This window comes from Thermobia domestica, unplaced genomic scaffold (assembly GCF_964235325.1).
Source record: "Thermobia domestica unplaced genomic scaffold, izTheDome1.hap1.1 HAP1_SCAFFOLD_183, whole genome shotgun sequence".
In the NCBI taxonomy this organism is placed as follows: Eukaryota; Metazoa; Arthropoda; class Insecta; order Zygentoma; family Lepismatidae; genus Thermobia; species Thermobia domestica.
This window is the reverse complement of record NW_027655914.1, coordinates 191,537-210,572: the sequence shown is the minus strand read 5'-3', so window position 1 is coordinate 210,572 and position 19,036 is coordinate 191,537. Positions and strand designations below refer to the sequence as shown.

Below are 19,036 nucleotides of genomic sequence, written 5' to 3'. Positions count from 1 at the left end.
AGGACAATTTTTCACATGTCTGTTACGCTGATCATACTTTTTATGGCACGCTTCACAGTAGAACTTGGTTGCAAAACAAGCAGTTAAGGATTGAATGATGTCAAAATGGCCAGCCAAACAAATCAAATTTATGGGAGTGCGATTTTCATCATTGGGCCCCTCGTACATGATATCATGGCCTGTGAAACTGGTATACACTGTAATTTTATATTCTTTGAGGTATGACTGGAATTGTCGAATTTCATTTACACTGGCACCATGATCCAAATTCACTCCTGCATTTGCACATAGCGCATCGACTTCTTGGTCCACAAATTTCGATTGGCGTTGATACTGCTTATAACGTTGCACATCTACATTCTTGTATGCCTTCAGACCAATAGCAATAACAAGGGCGTACGCCAAGCACCTTGAATCTTGATTTCTTACACGTACAATCCCTCGCTTGGTACGTAATAACTCTTCGTTCTCCAGTACTCCTTGCCGCAAACCGCCGCCGTAGCCACGTGGAATATCCACACGATGAAAATGAACGGTGAATGGTTCGTGCAGGAGAAATGCATTGTTACTTTGTAACACTCTTTCGAACGAGGCCCACATCGTTTCCAGTGTCAGGTTTCGCGCTTGGCGAAAACTCACCCAAAACGGTTTATTCGTGTTGCGTGGTAATATTACTGATAAACCAACCATCGCCTCATCGTCGACATTGGCTAACAAATGGTCCAGCATTGCTTGGAAACTATTATGTACATACTGTATGATATCGGTTCCTACGGGCGGTGCGTTGAATTGAATTTCGAGCATTCTGCCCTCGATGTTAAATCGTCTATAATGACGAGTGATTTCATTGCGAACAGTAAAACCCGATTCGGCCATGGTTAATAAAAGGAGATAACAAACAAACAGGTACGGTAAAACAAATATGTAATGTGGGGAAAAAAGGAATTATGCTGCGTGAATTTACTACAAAAGAAAAGAAGAAAGAAAAATCTTAATCACCTGATAAACAGGAAATCATAACATTCATGATAAATTCTTAACTAAGCAATTCATGTAAAGGTCCTGAGTTTGATTCCCTGGCGGTGACGTTCAGAATCTCATTATGAAAGCACATGTACTAGAAATCAAAGTTTTTTTTAAATAATTATGTTACTGAAATGAGTGTTTTATTGCTGTCAAACTCGAGACCATTACATCAGCATGTAACTGACCTACCATTCTATAGTGATAAAAAGAATGAATGAATAAATGTTTCATCAGTACTGAGATGTGATAAAGCACGCGTAAGCATTTTTTTTCCCCACTCACAACGACCTTTAAATGATGCGTTTGCAAGTTGAAGAGATTCATCAAGCATTAACGTAACACATACGTAATTGTCGAAACAAAATCTGTATAGCGTATTTTTTTTTTATTATTGTGACTAAGCGGTTAGCTTACATGGTTCGGACGTGGAAGGTCCTGGTTCAAGCCTCGGTGGGTTTGCTTTTCCACGTCGGTGCATGTCAAGCCTTTTCTGAAATTTAATATTCTCACACGTTATCATACATTCTTTTCAAAACTAAGCTAAATGGTTGACGTGCACACCTCATAATACATAAACGTACATAAATCGTCTATAATGACGAGTAATTTCATTGCGAACAGTAAAAACCCGATTCGGCCATGGTTAAAAATGAAACAAACAAACAGGTACGGTAAAACAAATATGTAATGGGAAAAAAGGAATTGAGCAGCGTGAATTTGAGTTTTTTTTTTGATTTTTTAGTTTAGCGTCCCTTTCAGCAGCGAGGCTATATGAGACGCGGACCTACTGATTAACGTGGAATCCGAACCACATGAGCTCCCGCCGGGAATCGAACCCAGGCTTCCGACGCCAAAGGCGCGTATGCTAACCGCTTAGCCCAGGAAATCATAACATTCATGATAAATTCTTAACTAAGCAATTCATGTAAAGGTCCTGAGTTTGATTCCTGGCGGTGACGTTCAGAATCTCATTATGAAAGCACGCGTACTAAAAAATCAAAGTTTTTTTTTAAAAATAATTATGTTACTGAAATGTGTGTTTTATTGCTGTCAAACTCGAGACCATTACATCAGCATTTAACTGACCTGCCATTCTATAGTGATAAAAAAAGAATGCATGAATGAATGTTTCAACAGTGCTGAGATGTGATAAAATACGCGTAAGCATTTTTTTTTCTACTCACAACGACCTTTAAATGATGCGTTTGCAAGTTGAAGAGGTTCACCAACCATTAACGTTACACATACGTAATTGTCAAAACAAAATCTGTATAGCGTAAATCTTTTTAACCACATATTCATGCACTCATGGCTAAGTGGTTAGCGTACATGCTTCTAACGTGGAAGGTCCTGGTTCAATCCTCGGTGGGTTTGCTTTCCACATCGGATCGCTGTCAAGCCTTTTCTGAAATTTAATATTCTCATGCGTTATCATACATTCTTTTCAAAACTAAGCTAAATGGTTGACGTACACACCTCTGGCCTTGGTTCAATCCCGGGCGGTTGCTCGAATATCACGTTAAGCTGAAGGGGACACTAAAATAAAATAATGGTTTCAAAGGGTATCGAACCATATTATTCTCAGACATAGTTTTTAATATTCTGTAATGCATTCTTTTCAAAACTAAGCGCACACATTTTCTGGCCATGGCTCAATTCCCGACGGGAGTTCACATTCAACATTAAGCTGAAGGGACGCTAAACCATATCATTTATCGTGCTTACTTCTAATGTGTGGGGGTTCCTGATTCGTACTCCCACTTTCCCATTCCACTAATTCCTTCATAGTCTAAATATTTCGTACTAAAAGTAAAACAGTGTATGAGTGATCCACCCCCACAAATATAAAATAAAAATGATTTTCGAATCTTGGGTGACAAATAAAATCTCACTGAACTTACCTCAAATTCAATGAACAAAAAGTCGGTGCAGTAAAGCTTAAATGAAGACACTTCTAAAAAAGCAGATCTTCTTCACTTCACAGTTGAGAGCGATGTAGGATTTGAAAAATGAAATTTAGATTTTTATTTAGGTCGTTGTGAAAACGATGTCATCATCAACCAATCAGAAACGAGGAAATTTATAAAATGACATCACAACGAACCAATCAAAACGCTCGCTGCTTTTGTCATGAATCACGAACGAAAACGATGTGTAACAATCGATCGTGACGTCATTCAAGTTTCTCAATAGCTACAACATCTAGTATCACAGTTCTGATCCCAAATGCTTTCTGTCAGGATCATGTCACTACTTGTCGTAACTGTGACGACATTTCATTTTCCTCATATTCCATACGAGAATGTCAATGTTTGCTTTTTTCATGAATCATGCTGACACGTTCGTAGTAAAACAAAAGTAATGCGATCCGCTGACGTTTGCATTTTCAATCATATGTGCTTCTATGTCTACACACAAAGAAGTCTATCAGCATTTTATTTTAATCCACGTTACACTGTCAGATTTATTTTCTTAAAGTATATGTGTATCCTTTTCAAGAACCATGGTTCGAAACCCACCAAGCACGATTAAAAAACCGAATTCATTCATAGCTAAGCGGTTAGCATACACATCTTTGGTTTGAAAGACCTGAGTTCGATTCCTGGAGAAACATTTCTTAGGATTTTTCTAGAACTTGTTTCAATTTCTAGTTCGAAAATTTTAAAAGTTTAGTTCGATAAAAAGTTTGATTTGAGAAGTGTTACACTGTCAGATTTATTTTCTTAAAGTATATGTGTATCCTTTTCAAGGACCATGGTTCGAAACCCACCAAGATCGATTAAAACCGAATTCATTTAAGCGGTTAGCATACACATCTTTGGTTTGAAAGACCTGAGTTCGATTCCTGGAGAAACATTTCTTAGGATTTTTCTAAAACTTGGTTTCAATTTCTAGTTCGAAAATTTTAAAAGTTTAGTTCGATAAAAAGTTTGATTTGAGAAGCGTTACACTGTCAGATTTATTTTCTTAAAGTATATGTGTATCCTTTTCAAGGACCATGGTTCGAAACCCACCAAGATCGATTAAAACCGAATTCATTTAAGCGGTTAGCATACACATCTTTGGTTTGAAAGACCTGAGATCGATTCCTGAAAAAAACATTTCTTAGGATTTTTTCTTAAACTTGGTTTAAATTTCTAGTTCGAAAATTTTAAAAGTTTAGTTCGATAAAAAGTTTGATTTGAAAATTTTTAGATGTGATTTACATCTTTAGTTCGAAACTTTTGTTTTTAAAAATGTTTTAGTTCGACAAAATTTTGTTTCAATTTTTTTTAGTTCGAAATTTTTTTGGGTTCGAAAATTTTTTGTTTGAAACTTTTTTGTTTCAAAATTTTTTTTGGGTTCGAAAATTTTTTGTTTGAAACTTTTTTGTTTCAAAATTTTTTGTTTGAAAATTTTTGTTTAAAATTTTTTTTAGTTTTGAAATTTTTTTAGTTCGAAAAATTTTTTAGTTTAAAATTTCTTGTACTCTGCGGAACCGTTTCGAAAAGAATCGGAGCAGTTTAGGTAAGAAAAATCTGGCAACACTGTTTCCATTAATGAAGCGCTTACTGAGCAATAAATCGCTTAAACTCACAACAATGTGTTATAAGAAATCTACAAGCGACACCCCTCTTTCACCATTGTTACTTCCAGAGACATAGGCAACTAATTCAAGGACATGATCTCCATCAAGGTAAGAATCATCTTATCTGTCAAAAAGAACGATAATATTTAATGTAAACTTCAGTACAATATCATGATACCAAAAAGGATTATTTAAGGAGGAGGTTGAACCCTCCATGGGAACTTTAAGGATAACCATAAAAAAGGGACAAAATTCTAAAATCCAGGTCTAGGATGGATCGCCGTCATATCGCTCTGTATTTCCCTCATGGACTGGTGGGGGGTCTAAGATCATGTGACCTCTGTCGGCAAATCAGAATCGAGGTACCAAAACACTCATCTTACTCGTAAAAAGGGAACGAATTTCAAAAGTCACAGGGCTTAAGATCACGTGACCTCTATCAACCAATCAGCATTGGGGTACCAAAAGGATTCATCTTACCCGTAAAAGGGAACGAATTTCAAATATCGCAGGGTCTAAAATCACGTGACATTTGTCAACCAATCATAAACACTCATCTTACCCGTAAAAGGGAACAAATTAGTGAGGGATTTCCCCGCAGGGTGACTCATGACGTCATACCACGTGACCTGAAAATTTGAATTTCCCGCGTGGGCGGGGCCTAACGTCACGTGACATCTCTCAGCCAATCAGAATCGAGGTACCAAAGCATTCATCTTAGCCGTAAAAGGGAACGAAGTTCAAAAATCCCGGTCGTAAAAGAGAGTGAGGATGAGTCATTCGGGCCAACGCGGGTCCCTACTACTGAAACTCTCTTCTTCCATAGTGAAATGGAAAAAGATCATATAATTGCCACTACTTTACAAGAATATAAACCAAAAACGTCAGTAGAAAGCACATTATAAAATTTACTTTTTGAGGCTCGTTTTGGTGCCCCTCTTTCTCTGGCGCCCCGGGCAGTCGCCCGGCCCTTAGTCCGCCCTTGAAAGTACGGACGCATAACTAAGGACTGCGGAGGAGAGGTTAACCTTCATGTTATGCCACTGGTTTGACGTGTTTGAAATGTTCAGTAAGTGATCGGTTAGTGAAATAATTTCGACAGTTACTGATGTTTAAAGTTTAGCTAAGACAAAGCTACCTAATCAAATACATTTGATATCGGGATGTCACAATTTGATTTTTCCTCACATAAAAAAGATAAAAACAATAGTAATAAAAACCCTTACTCGTACTGGGCTCCTAACTAACTAACAACCTAATTCTTACAGACTAGTTGCTCTGACCAACTGAGTTTCGATTTCTTACGCGAAAGAAGTCTGTTATATTAAGAGGCATGCTTTTCATTATCAAAACTGTTCGAAGTAATACGAACATGGCTTAAGAACAGAGACGGAACTGAATTACCACTCGATTGACCTTGAGGGCAAATCACCAGAGCGTAGCTATAAACGTAAGTTCAGCATGCATTTCTCTGGAGTTGTGTTCAGTATTCCTATCTGCCAGTCATGCTTGTTCGTAGGAGTAATATGTTACAAACCTGACCTTTCGATACAGCACAATAGCAAAAGAATAAAAGGGAAGGAATTCTTGCCCTTGTGAACGTTGGATACCACCATGTGCAATAAAACTGTCGCGTCTCCTTGAAGTGATATTTTATCGAAAATAACTCGTTTTCCTTTATATAGTCTATCCGAAGTTTTTGAGGGTTTCAAAATGAGGAAATGTTACTGACAAACAAGGATGCATTTAGGGGTGGGTCCAGGGGGTCCGGACCCCCTCTGAAACCCCAACTTTTCTGTAAATTTAGCCTAATTTTGGGGATTATCTTTTAAAATTTTATAGTAATTTATCCTAATATTGAAGTCGGACCCCTCCCGAAATAAATTACTGCATACGTGTCTCTGACAATTTTCAATATATTCGTTAAATAATAAAGTAAAATAACTAAATTAGGAGCAAAAAGCTTTAATAATAATAATAATAATAATAATAATAATAATAATAATAATAATAATTGAAGCGAGCTTAACGAGTTTCAACCGTACGACTCAACCAACGTTTGGGTGCCTGTTTGTTCGTCTGCTCCTATCATAAAAGACATTTCATTTTAATGAAACTAGTAAGTGCCTTCTTTTAGCTCTGCGGAGTAACTATTGCTTGGAATATGAATCTGCAAAACATAAGAGGTAAAATTAACCAAATGGTGCAAGTTTCCACTTATATATATAAAACAATTTTGCAATATCAACTACGTGAATCTTGTCCCATAAAGAAGCCGAAACCCCTACACCGAAGAGCCCTCCGAGATTTGATCATTGTCCACACGGACTGAAATTGTCATTTGAAGCCAAGACTTTAATATGAAGCCAATAATTTCTTTAAAATAGACGGAAAATTCGGAAGTTATAAGCATTTTCATATTTTTGCCTTTGCCCATAAGGGAGCCGTAGCCCCCTATACTGAAGACCCCCCCCCCCGGAGATTTGATCATTGTCCACTCGGACTGAATTTGTCATTTGGAACCAACACTTTAATACGAAGCAAAATATTTCTTTAAAATAGACGAAAAATTCGAAAGTTATAAACATGTTAATAATTTTGCCTTTTCTCATAAGGGGGCCGTATTAGCCTACACTGAAGAGCCCCACGAGATTTGATCATTGACCACTTGGACTGAAACTCTCATTTGAAACCAAAACTTTAATATGAAGCCAAAAATTAAACTTTTACATCAATTTAAACTGACTGGGTTCCGGTTCCCCCCACTATTGTTTAGTTTAGTTAAGTGGTAATTTGTGACAGCTTCACATCATCAAAAGAATGTTTCACTTCCCCTCCCCTCCCCCAGGAGTTCGTGCTGGATCCACCACTGGAATCAATAGACACTCTTCCTATTCTTTTTGTCACCCTTGATTGTGTAGGGGCTCCCTCGTACAAATAAAGAAGCGGTAATATTACAATCAAGGGGCGCTATATATTAGGTATTTTTTTAGTTACCTACCCCTAACCGCACAGGGCCATCTTTCGTAGAATAAAAAATATTACGTGATATTCCAATCATGAAAGGGGAGAGGATGCTGTAAATATATTTCTTATTCATTTTGTCTGTCCTGCTTATCAAAAATTACTTTCTATAGGAAGGGTACTGAAATGAGAGGGGCAAAATAAAAAGTCGTACCCCCTCCTACATGGTTGCTCAAATAAGTACTAAAGAAAGCATTTTAAACTAAGATATTTAAGATTTAAATATCCTTACATTATGTAAGGATGGCATATTCAGGATTATTATTATTATTATTATTATTATTATTATTATTATTATTATTATTATTATTATTATTATTATTATTATTATTATTATTATTATTATTATTATTTGAATGTTTTTGGAGCACCGAAATTTTGTGAGACGAACAATGATATGTATAGGTTTAAGATGGGTGGTCATAGAGGAGGAAAAACAGGATTTTTCTCTGTCTGACTCTCTAACGTAAAGATTATGTGCTGAAGGTAAGAAGCATCATCATTCTACAATAGGTTGCTTTTACGTAGAATATCAATTACTTGAGTTCTCCTCCTTGGGTCTACTTACCTTATGTAGCAAATTCAAAACAATTTCAATTCAATACAAATACATTGTAAAACTTTTCCGTAATTAAACATCTAGGGAAAATTAAACATTTAATAGGGACATCTGTTATCAAAATATCCAAACACGTAGATAGGAGACTATCTAGTGAGAAATATTGTGAAACTTTATAAAATTCTCCAAATTAGAATTAACATTTACTGGGAAACATTCGTTATGCGCCAGCGAGCATATGGTGAGCAGTGAGCACAGGGGAAATAATTACGAAACTGTTTGCAAACAAAATTAGGGACGCTAGTGCAAGTGCGACAACGGCATTTTTTCTTTTTTTTTTTTGGTATCGTCATGAGTTTTACACATACGTTACAATTTGATTCTTTCCCACATAAAAAAATAAATAAAATGACCGTAGTGTAGTGATAAAAATGACAACGGCATTTCCAGGGGATCGAACCCGCTACCTTCAGCATACAGACTCGTTACTTTAACTAACTTTTCTATTTGCTTTTTACGTGAACTGAGCCTGTTCCGGTAAAGACGATATTTCATTACGATCGTCCTACCAATTCGTCCTTTTCCATAGATAATTTCCACTATTTGCTCTATCTTTATGTTAATACTTAGCATATATTCATATATTTGGAGTTTGCAGATAATGCATATAATAAGACATACTAGAAATATTCGTTAAAAGTTTAGTTTCTAGATTTAATCCAGATTTCTCTCAATGACATAGATGTCGCTGCTTCGTGTTGAACTGCAGAATTCCCTCGTGTTCTTGAAAATTTCCCACTTTAGCAGAGTTGGTAATTCTCGAGATTTCTGTCGATTTAATGTTTTTTGCTTCTAATTTCTTTATTTTAAGCTAATATCTAACACAAATATTAAAAACGGGTTTGTTATTAACCTGTCCTGCTGGGGAAACCTTCCGAAATTTCGAACATATAAAGAAAACGGAGATATTTTCAAAAAACTTCAAAATAAAGAGACGCGTCATTTATTTTGCTCATGGTAGTACCAATTATCGGGTACCTAAAAAGTAGCTGGGACACCTAAATGGCACATGCCTAGCGTATCTTGTGCTGTTAGGGTCTTTCTGTTTAGGTTATTTGGGCCCATGAATTTATTGCTAACTTCATTAAGTTTATCATTTGCATTGTAAAGTACAAAATTTTCAGTATTATAAACCGATTTACATGCCTGTCAACTACTCATAATACTTACTATTTGAATCACTAAGGATTAAGTAAAACGTAAATATTTCTTTTGTAGTTTCGTTACTCATTCCATTTGTCGAGTTTCTTTGTTGTATGTGATATAGTTGTGCAACATAGAGATTATATTGAACGGGGTAATTAACTAGAAATTGTAGAAAATGGGTCAATATATGTATTTTGAATTATGGATATGTAATGAATATATTGTACGTGTTATACTGAAGAGTATAGTATAAAGTTCTTCGTCTAATGTAGATAAAGGCTTTCATTACTTTCCCCGAGCGGTTGCGATATAAAATACGTTCGTTGCTATAGTTTCATGAATTCGATTAAAATAAAATGTAGACGTAGAGTATACCGTCTTGTATTTAAATGTCAGCCTTGCCCTTGTGATGTAATCCAACCTGTATGTGTATCTATCACCTATGTATTACCTCTCCAATTGCATGGTGCATGAGTAAAAAGGCAGGTTGTCGTAACTTATGATTAATATCTAGTATATCCATAAACATTGTGAAACTGGAATTCTACTATGCAATCATATCCCTATTTCCCTTTTGCTACGTGTGAATCTCCAAACACTAAATAGCGTTATTCATCTCAGTGACCGTGATTACATTTTGCAAGTGATAAGCAATGTCTCTAATAAGTAGCTTTCTGTGACAAGCCCACCTTGGGCAACTATCATAATAAATAATCATATGGATTCGTCGTGCTTTCTAAATGATACTATGTGACTTTGACGTTGAAATCTTCGTGTGATATTGATTTTGACTATATAACCAATCAAATGACGAGAATAAAAAATTAGTCTAATTAAGCTGGATAATAGAAATTTGAGTGGTTTTAGAGACGGATATAGGTATATATTCTACTAACATTTAAGACCGAAAATGTGTTAAACTGAAATAAGTAATTAAGCCGGTCTGTGGTACTATGGATGCCTCAGTGTTCAAAGAAACTGAGCATCCCAACTCAGATGGGGAAAAATGCGCCAAGCTTCAAATAATACATTCATATATTCACATATACATTCTTGCAAAAAACAGATTCATTCAATGATTAACGATGTGTAACAGTTTATCGGTCAAGAGGCGAACAGTTGGACGACAGCTTCACTGAAGTAGAGTCTTATGTAACCAGTGGTTATAGAGCAAACTAGTTTGTTTGGAGATACTGAACTGTAATCAAATGAGAGTTAGCGTTATGATTCATTAATGTAGTTTGCGACCAGTACCAGAACATTACAAGCCTGTAATGGTTAACTTACCATTAAGTCTTAAACCAAATTTCCACGCCGCTGTCATCCACGATGCTGGCAAAACGACGCTTCACCATCCATTTTGTCTGCATCACAATGATTCTTTTCGCCATCTAGCCTTGATCCGACGGCTGTTGCCAAGTTGCTGAGCGGAGCGCTCAGTAACTTCGCTCGAAGTGAATGGACAGCAGACCACGCAAAGTCAACTGCATTTACGGGTTTCCATGTGCAGGCGCTCCCTGCAACATGTGTGTGTAAGACTGCTATCTTGTAGATTGTTGTTGAGAAACTATAACTGTTATGACGAACCTTTAGTGCGCATGCAACAAACAGTGCTCAACCTGCTTCTGCCCGCCGCTAATTATTAATATAGAGTGTATTATACTCATTTGAAGTCTTACTACATATCTAACTGAACTTTCTACATGTATAAGTTAGACTTCATCAGAAGGTAATCTCCAGTACAGCCAGGATGTTCTTACGGTATGCAACAATGACATGCAGTAAGTTCACATTATTGTGTGAAGGATTCTAAAACAGTTCAAAACAGTTTACCAGCAATGCTGTATTGCTGGAGTAATGAGAACCCAAGGAAGCAGACTCCCGAACTGATAACGTTGCCTTTTCATTTAACATTGGACGCTTTACTAGTGTGAAATCTAAAGAGACGGTGCGATTGGAAAAATTCCACCAATTTCGACTGAAAACTACCAATTTCCAACAACTTTCCTCTCTTTGTATTAGGGATAGCCAATTCCGGAATTTTTACATTCCGGAATCCGGAAAGTAAGATCCGAAAAAATCCGTAATTCGGAAAAATTCCGAAATTTAGAAAAACCCGGATTTCGGAAAAAAATCCAGAATTCGGAAAAGTTGCGAAATTTTTCCGAATACGGGAATTTTTCCCAATTCCAGAATTTTTCGAAATCAGGAAAGTAAAATTTCCGAATCCGGATTCCAGAAAATTTTGGACATCCGTACTTTCTATTTTTTCATATCTAAACTCACACGTTCTATGCTTCAAACTTGAATTACACACGGTATAGATATAGATACATAGATAAGGTAGGTAGGTATAATAACTAATAATATATTCATTTTCTTCTACAGCAAGAGAAATTCTATATGCTGGTCTTACTCCCTTCTGAAGAGTCAACTGTTGATGATCTGCTTTCGAAATTTACGTCCGTAGATGACGTTATGGAGACCATGACGGACCGACTAGTTGATGTATACTTTCCTAAGTTTAACATCGAGAATACTTTGCAATTGATTGAACCTTTGAAGAAGGTAAGCTAATAATCTTAATATAAAATACTAGCCGAAATGCCCGCTCTTCGCACGGAAAGAGTAATTTTATGGGAAATACTTGAAATTCCTTATAGGATATGCATCTTAATGAAAGTGACCCTATAAAATCAAATTATATACTCTATTTTGAACAACATTACAGTTAGGATAGAGCTTTTAATCAAAGTGACATGAGAAAGCCAGCTTGAGGGTGGGGCAGAGCAACTCGCTTATTTGAATTTGGGGCCATGAAGTGATTGTTGCTCTGAGGAGGATGAGGCAGGATATTCACGTTCGAGAAGGAGGGGGATAAAGTTGTAGCTTCGCTTTTTTAAAATTAGTATCATGGAGTGGATGAATGTGGAGCGCGTCCTCTGTCGAAGCACACTTTTCTAACGGTCGCTCAATCATCGTCACGCAACGTGCATTCCGTACCCATTCCAATATTTCCCCCCATGGTCGTGTTCCTGGCCGGTAGTTGATTGTTTCATGGGTAAACAACTTCATACAGACTGGTGATGTGAAGAAAAACACCCTGGGCTTCCACGAACAACAAGGTCAACCAGAAACATTGACATTGACATGGCTTTCTGGTTTGTGATACCCTCAGTGCTCTGCTCGCAAGCATGCAGCTGCTGTTGGATTGTCTGCTCGTTCTATGAGACGAATCTTTAACAACGAACTAAACTTTCATCCCTACCAATTGGCTGTGATCCAGGAACTTAGTCCACGCAATTTTGTTAGGATTAGAATTTATATTTCTGGGCTTTCAGCATCTATAGCCATTTATCCCGTCACGCATGAGGAATGACGTCTCTCGGCGATCGCAGCATCCGAGGAAATGGAAGGAAAAAGGATTGGGGAAGAAAAGAAGCGGTGTGGGACCTATATGTTACGTACTACCTCGGTATTTACCTGGTGTGAATAAGGAAAACGCAAAACGGCTGGCCTGAAAAAGCTTTTTACACTTTTTCGACCTATTGACTCCACCGGGAATCGAACCCGTGGCCGCTAGTACTTAAGCCGAGAGCGTAAGGGCTACCACACGAGTTTGCTCCTCGACAAAATGAATGTGAGGCGCTTCTTAGCAAGAATCACAACACACTTGTTTTCTTCATTGATGAGGCTCACCTCTATCATTCGGGATATGTACCCCTATGCTCAAAAAAAGCGCGTATACTGTAACTCACGATTTTTAGCATTTATTCCATTTTCCTTACGTTTACGGATAAAATTCTGTTATTAGTAAGTGGAGATAATAGAAAGCAACCCATCTAAGGAGATATTTTAAAAAAAATATAATAAAATAATACAAATATAAGCAAAAAACAAAATTATGCTCGGTTTTGTGTATACTGGCAATAATGCTTTCGGAGGATTTTTCCAGTAGCAGAGCACGATTGCGTAGGGAATTTCAATTTTCAACTGGCGGAGTTGTACTTAAGGAACTGAAAGTGGAGTACAATATTGCATTTATTGGTTTAAACCAGAGATGTGCGTCTACGCGTAAAAACGATAGTTTACGTTTACGTGTCAACTATGCGTAGACAATGTAAACAACGTAGACTATGTAGAATATGTCAACAACACGTAATTTAATATGGCATCGTGGACAATAAAGGAGCTTTATTTTGTCGTTACCTTCCGAAATTGCGTACAAAATAAAATGCCTAGACCAGCGAATAATAACTTTCGAATACTTAGTTTCGTCTTGATGAAGGAAAATGAAAAATATTATTCATTTTGTAAAATATGCAAGAAAAAAATGGCAAATACAGCATATTCAAGACTGAAAGCTCACAGGTGAGAATTAGTTTTGTAAATTTCATTATAAAAGCAGTGCTCGAAGTGGAAAATCTAAGGAAGTGATATGTGCAGAGCAGAGTAAACATGCATATTAGATAATTCCCTCTACTTTTTATATGTTACTTGTTTCCCTAATCTTTCGCTGCACGCATATTTGCGGATCCCAAACGTTTCAGATATCCTCTGATCTAATTGGTCGATACAGATACGATATCACAAGACATGATCTAAATATAGCACAAAGTAAACGGCAAATGGTGTCGGCTCTGGTAGCCGAGTGGGTCAGTTCGCATCAAGCCGCCGTCGAGTCAACACGGGTGCTCTGGTGCTTCCACAGTGTACTATAGCCTATAGTATCGTAGACCATATATACGTTAAGTGTATTTCATAGCTCTGATTACTATATCAAAGCAAAACTACTGAAGTAGGAGTTATACTCCGTACTCTCAATTATTGCCGTTTCGGCGTAGTGTCGGTGTATCAGTGCAAACGTGAATATGGAATATAAAAAAGATCTTCAATTTAAACTAGAATTTGACAAGAAGTTCCGTGCAGTTCGACCAGTCCCCTTGGAAATCTACCATTGGATGAACTCCACTTTCCCAGGTATTTTTGATCACATCAGTGCCATGCAGTTAAATAGTGAAAATTTTTGTATTTTTCTAAAATTCAAAACGCAACAGGAATACGATGACTTTGCAGCTCATGCCCCTAGTGAGATCCCATTCACTCATTCAAATAAGGAAGTGAGTTTTGTTCGAATTATTTCCGCAGCAGATCCGACTACCCTCCTTCGTGTGTTTGAGTTCCCTATCGAGGCACCGAACAACTTATTGAGTGAGGCTCTTAGTGCATATGGTTCAGTGATTAAAATAGAAGATCAGGAATGGGCCCCTCCTTATCCCCCTGGTATTAAAACTGGAACTCGCCATGTACATATTAAACTGACATCTCATGTGCCATCCCGACTTCTAGTCCATGGTTATAAAGTAGGAGTTTACAGCCGATTACATGTTTCCGATGCCAAAGCTCTATGCACACCGTAGCGAACTGTGTACTGAAACGGGGGGCTCAACCCCGAGGGGCAACGAGTGTAATCCCGACCACTTCTCCGTCCCTTCCTCGCATGACAGAACTCGGAAAAGTGACTCCTAAGACATCTTACAAATTAGCCCCACCTGTCATTTCTACGAAATCTGGTAACCAAGAAGATGATCTTGAGCATCGACCCTCGGTTCCGGACCCAAAGGAGTTCCCTGCACTTACAATAACGTCTATTGAGAAAGCAAAGGACGATACCCAACTTCCCAGTAAACGAGTGCCTTTATCGCCTCCATCGGAGGCCTCCGGCATACGAGTAGAGCAGCATATCACCTCACACAACATGGAGGTTGAACCACATCCCTCACCAGTTGAGGATAGCGAGATCCCGAAAGAGACACAAGAAGAGAATCTTGAATCCCTTGAAAGCGATTTTCTCCAGCATGAGACACAAGGGATTAAATTTAGCGATGTTATTTCTAAACAAAAAAGACGCAAATTATCCCGGAAGGAAGAACTGAATTCTCACTTGGAAGGCAGCCAAGTCTCTCTGTCTTGTGATCGAGACCCACGGACTCGCCCACAGCAGGTGTTTGAAACAGATACATAAGGTATTGGTCTTCAAGGTCAATGGATACGAATTCACCTCAAGTAGTGTGGTGTGTGCCTCCGTTGGTTTGTTCTTTCTCTACGTCACGTGTGTACAACACAAGTGCCCTCCGATTCTAATAGTGCAAGAGTGCAGAGTGGAACAGCGGTATTTATCACGTATACAAACAGGAAATCCTTGAGTGTTAGTTGTGTTTAAATCTACCGTCACCGTATAGTTTTATTTTTATCTGCAGCACTTATATTCATAAACATCTATCATGGATTTTGTAAGTTATTTTTTGCTTCACTTCTTAGTTTTAAGACTCATATTAACTTTGAATAGCGCAAACTTACGTAAATATCGACATTGCACAGAAGTGTTATACTACGAAATTTTCCTCTATATGACTGTGATAAACTCTTTATCCTTTCTCACGATAAATTTAAATCGCGCAAGTAGTGACGATAAAAAAGCATATTTAAACCAATTTCTCGTATGTCAAAAAACCGGATGTAGTTTGTGTGCAAGAACTTATATATGATTCATTTCACAATATGATGGACTATGATGTGTTTGCTAATTTAGGACCCACCACTGGAGTAGGGATGTTTATCAGAAAAGGATTGGGGCATACCAATCTTACTCTCTCCCCTGACGGACGTATTATTCATTGTGTCATACAGGGGCACCTGGTCGTCGGACTATATGCTCCTTCTGGCTATACAGCTAAGAAGGAACGGGCTGAATTTTATGGCCAAAGTTTGCCACAATTCCTGCCTCCTAATATTTCTCGTATGGTAATCATGGCTGATTGGAATACTACTGAAACCAGTGCAGATTCAATTCCGCCCACCACCCCCCTTGTCCCGCATTTTTTGGAATTTTTGCGGGCTTATCACTTAAGGGATGTAGTCATTGTTTCCAATTCACCGAGGACCTATACCCATTGTACTTCACATTCGAAAATTAGGATTGACAAAATATACGTCACTCCTGACTTATTTCACACTATTATTGACGTACAGACTATTATACCATCTTTCAGCGATCATGCAGCGATCAAGCTCCACATAAAAACAGATCAACCCTTGCCAGCCCTTAGCAGGCGAGGATACTGGAAGTTAAATACATCCTTACTTCACCACGACGGTTATCGGGAGGAACTGGAACAACAATATTCCTATTGGGAAAGGATGCAACAATATTTTCCAGATCTCACCTCTTGGTGGACGACATTTCTTAAACCTAAGATCGCTCGGTTCTTCCAAGGTAAAGGACATGAAACACGACACGATCGGCAGTTGATGTTTGAATTCCTCTATGAGGCATTGCGTCAGGCATGGTGTGCGGCCCCCTCACTACAGAATAAACGCACAGTGCAACAGCTCAAACTACGACTCCAAAATCTCCAGGCTCCCACACTCATGCCTTCTTTTATTAATGAGACCACATATTATAGGCTTGCCCAGGAAACTGTCACTATTTACGACGCTGCACGTCTATTGCACCGGCGGAAACAAGCTACAATAATAGCTTTCCGACTCCCGAATGGTGATATGACTAGTGATTCGATTCAGATCTTAAATGTTTTCCGTGAGCATTACCATAAATTAGTACAACCCCGACCTTCTGACACCAATGTTACAACTCAGTTTTTGTCGATTATTCCCAAACTGATTACGGAGGAAGAGGGTCGTGATCTCATGCGCCCCATAACTTGTCAGGAAATATGGATGGCCCTCCAGGCAACAAAAGGAAAGGGCGCGCCAGGATATGAAGGTCTGCCGTACGCGTTCTATAAACAATACTGGACTTTTCTTTCCGATACCCTAGTCAAGTTATTTAATACATATTTACAGGGAGGCCCCATCCGCGGTAACGTCGGAATCACAATCTTTATCCCGAAATCCGCCACTTCCCAGACTGTACAGGAGTACCGACCCATCACTTTACTGCCTACCGATTTGAAACTTTTTACCAAAATTCTGACGGCACGTTTAAAACCCATATTGCAAAAGTATATTAGTCCATATCAGGCAGCCACCCACCCCAAATATAACATCCATTATGTGTTACGTTCGTTACGGGATTTTATAGCGCACGTGCAAACTCGGCGCATTAAAGCGGGGGTCCTTGGCATAGATTTTTCTTCCGCATATGACTGCGTTGATCACGGGTTTCTTCTTCAAACTTTAGACGCTTGGGGATTTCCTCCTGCATTTCAACAAGTCATAAGACAACTATACCAATCGGCCCAATGTCGAGTACAGATCAACGGTCATCTTTCTGACATATTTGCTCTGCAACGCGGATTACGTCAAGGTGATAGCATCTTGACGAGCCTCTTTGTGATAGTTCTAGATACCTATCTCCGGGCTCTGGCTAACATTACCTCTCCCGGTATACCGGAATACCATCAATTACACGTCTTCGGATTTGCGGATGACGTAACCTTAATAGGAACTACGCCCAAAGATATGCTCACCGCCATCCGCATAACTGACGAGTTCACCCAGTGCTCCGGCTTGGCATACAATAAACACAAGACCAAACTCCTGTCATTTCACGGATTCTCCCTACCCTCTATACCTGATTCACGCTCTCACATTCCCACAGTTGATGTTTTAACAGTACTCGGCATAACTTTTCATAGCGATGTACGCAAACAAATGGATGCTGTCTGGCGTCCTATAGTTCATCAGATTAAGCAGATGCTATACTTACAACGGTTCCGAGGTCTGCATATCATACATAAGGTCCAATATCTTAACCAGTATGTTGCTGCTAAACTTTGGTACTACGCGCGCACCTTTCCCCTCCCTTCTGTTTACGCTCGCCAAATTGAATCTGTATTTATGTGGTTTCTTTGGCGGGGCTACTACTTCCGCCTCCGCCACAACACTATTTATCTTCCTCGCAGAGAAGGGGGCCTTGGACTCGTAAACATTCGTCTTAAAAGTCAAGTTTTATACATGCTAGATGCGTATCAAGACGTTGAGCCCCACATGGACTATACACGGGTGTGGATCGAATGTTTCTGGCCCGAATACTCCCAACCAAGGAATCCGCCTTTCTGCAGATTTGGCAAATTATGTCCTCCCTATGTCACCAATCTCGTTCAAGCATGGACATATTCTGGTGAGCTTGCTTCCCCTACTACATATACTCACCAAACCTTATACCAGCAATTGTGGAGAGCGTCACTTGTAGATGTGAGAGTCCGGGTACATGATATGTTCCCCAATAAGCAATGGCGCCATATTTGGCAAAATCTAAGAACCAATGTCCTCCCTTTGCACACACAAGCGGTATGGACGACCATAGTTCATCAACTGCCTGCCACACAAGAACGACTTCTGCGCATTGGACGTACCACAACCCTCACCTGCAAAATATTGTGGCCACTCCGACACACTACCTCATCGCTACATGTCATGTTCAGGTGCCGATATTATTTGGAACCTCCTCCTTCGTATGTTGAGCTTGATCTGCCGTACACCTTTTCCTTTATTTACAGTCGATCTCCTATTCTTTCCTGCATTTCAGTATTACCCAAAAACCAAACATAATACGGTCCTCTGGTTAGTTGGTACCACATTGTTATATGTTCATCATTCCATGCCGTGGAATGATGAATGCTTATATT

General features: G+C 38.6%; 1 protein-coding gene across 1 annotated transcript in view; it reads left to right on the top strand.

Annotated features, from left to right (window-relative positions):
* Positions 1–19,036, top strand: part of LOC145676507 (leukocyte elastase inhibitor-like) — a 119,224-nt gene that overhangs the window by 52,765 nt on the left and 47,423 nt on the right. The window contains exon 6 of the mRNA XM_081747325.1: positions 11,772–11,951. Within this exon, the coding sequence (XP_081603451.1) occupies positions 11,772–11,951 (180 nt within the window). The remainder of the gene's footprint in view (positions 1–11,771; positions 11,952–19,036) is intronic.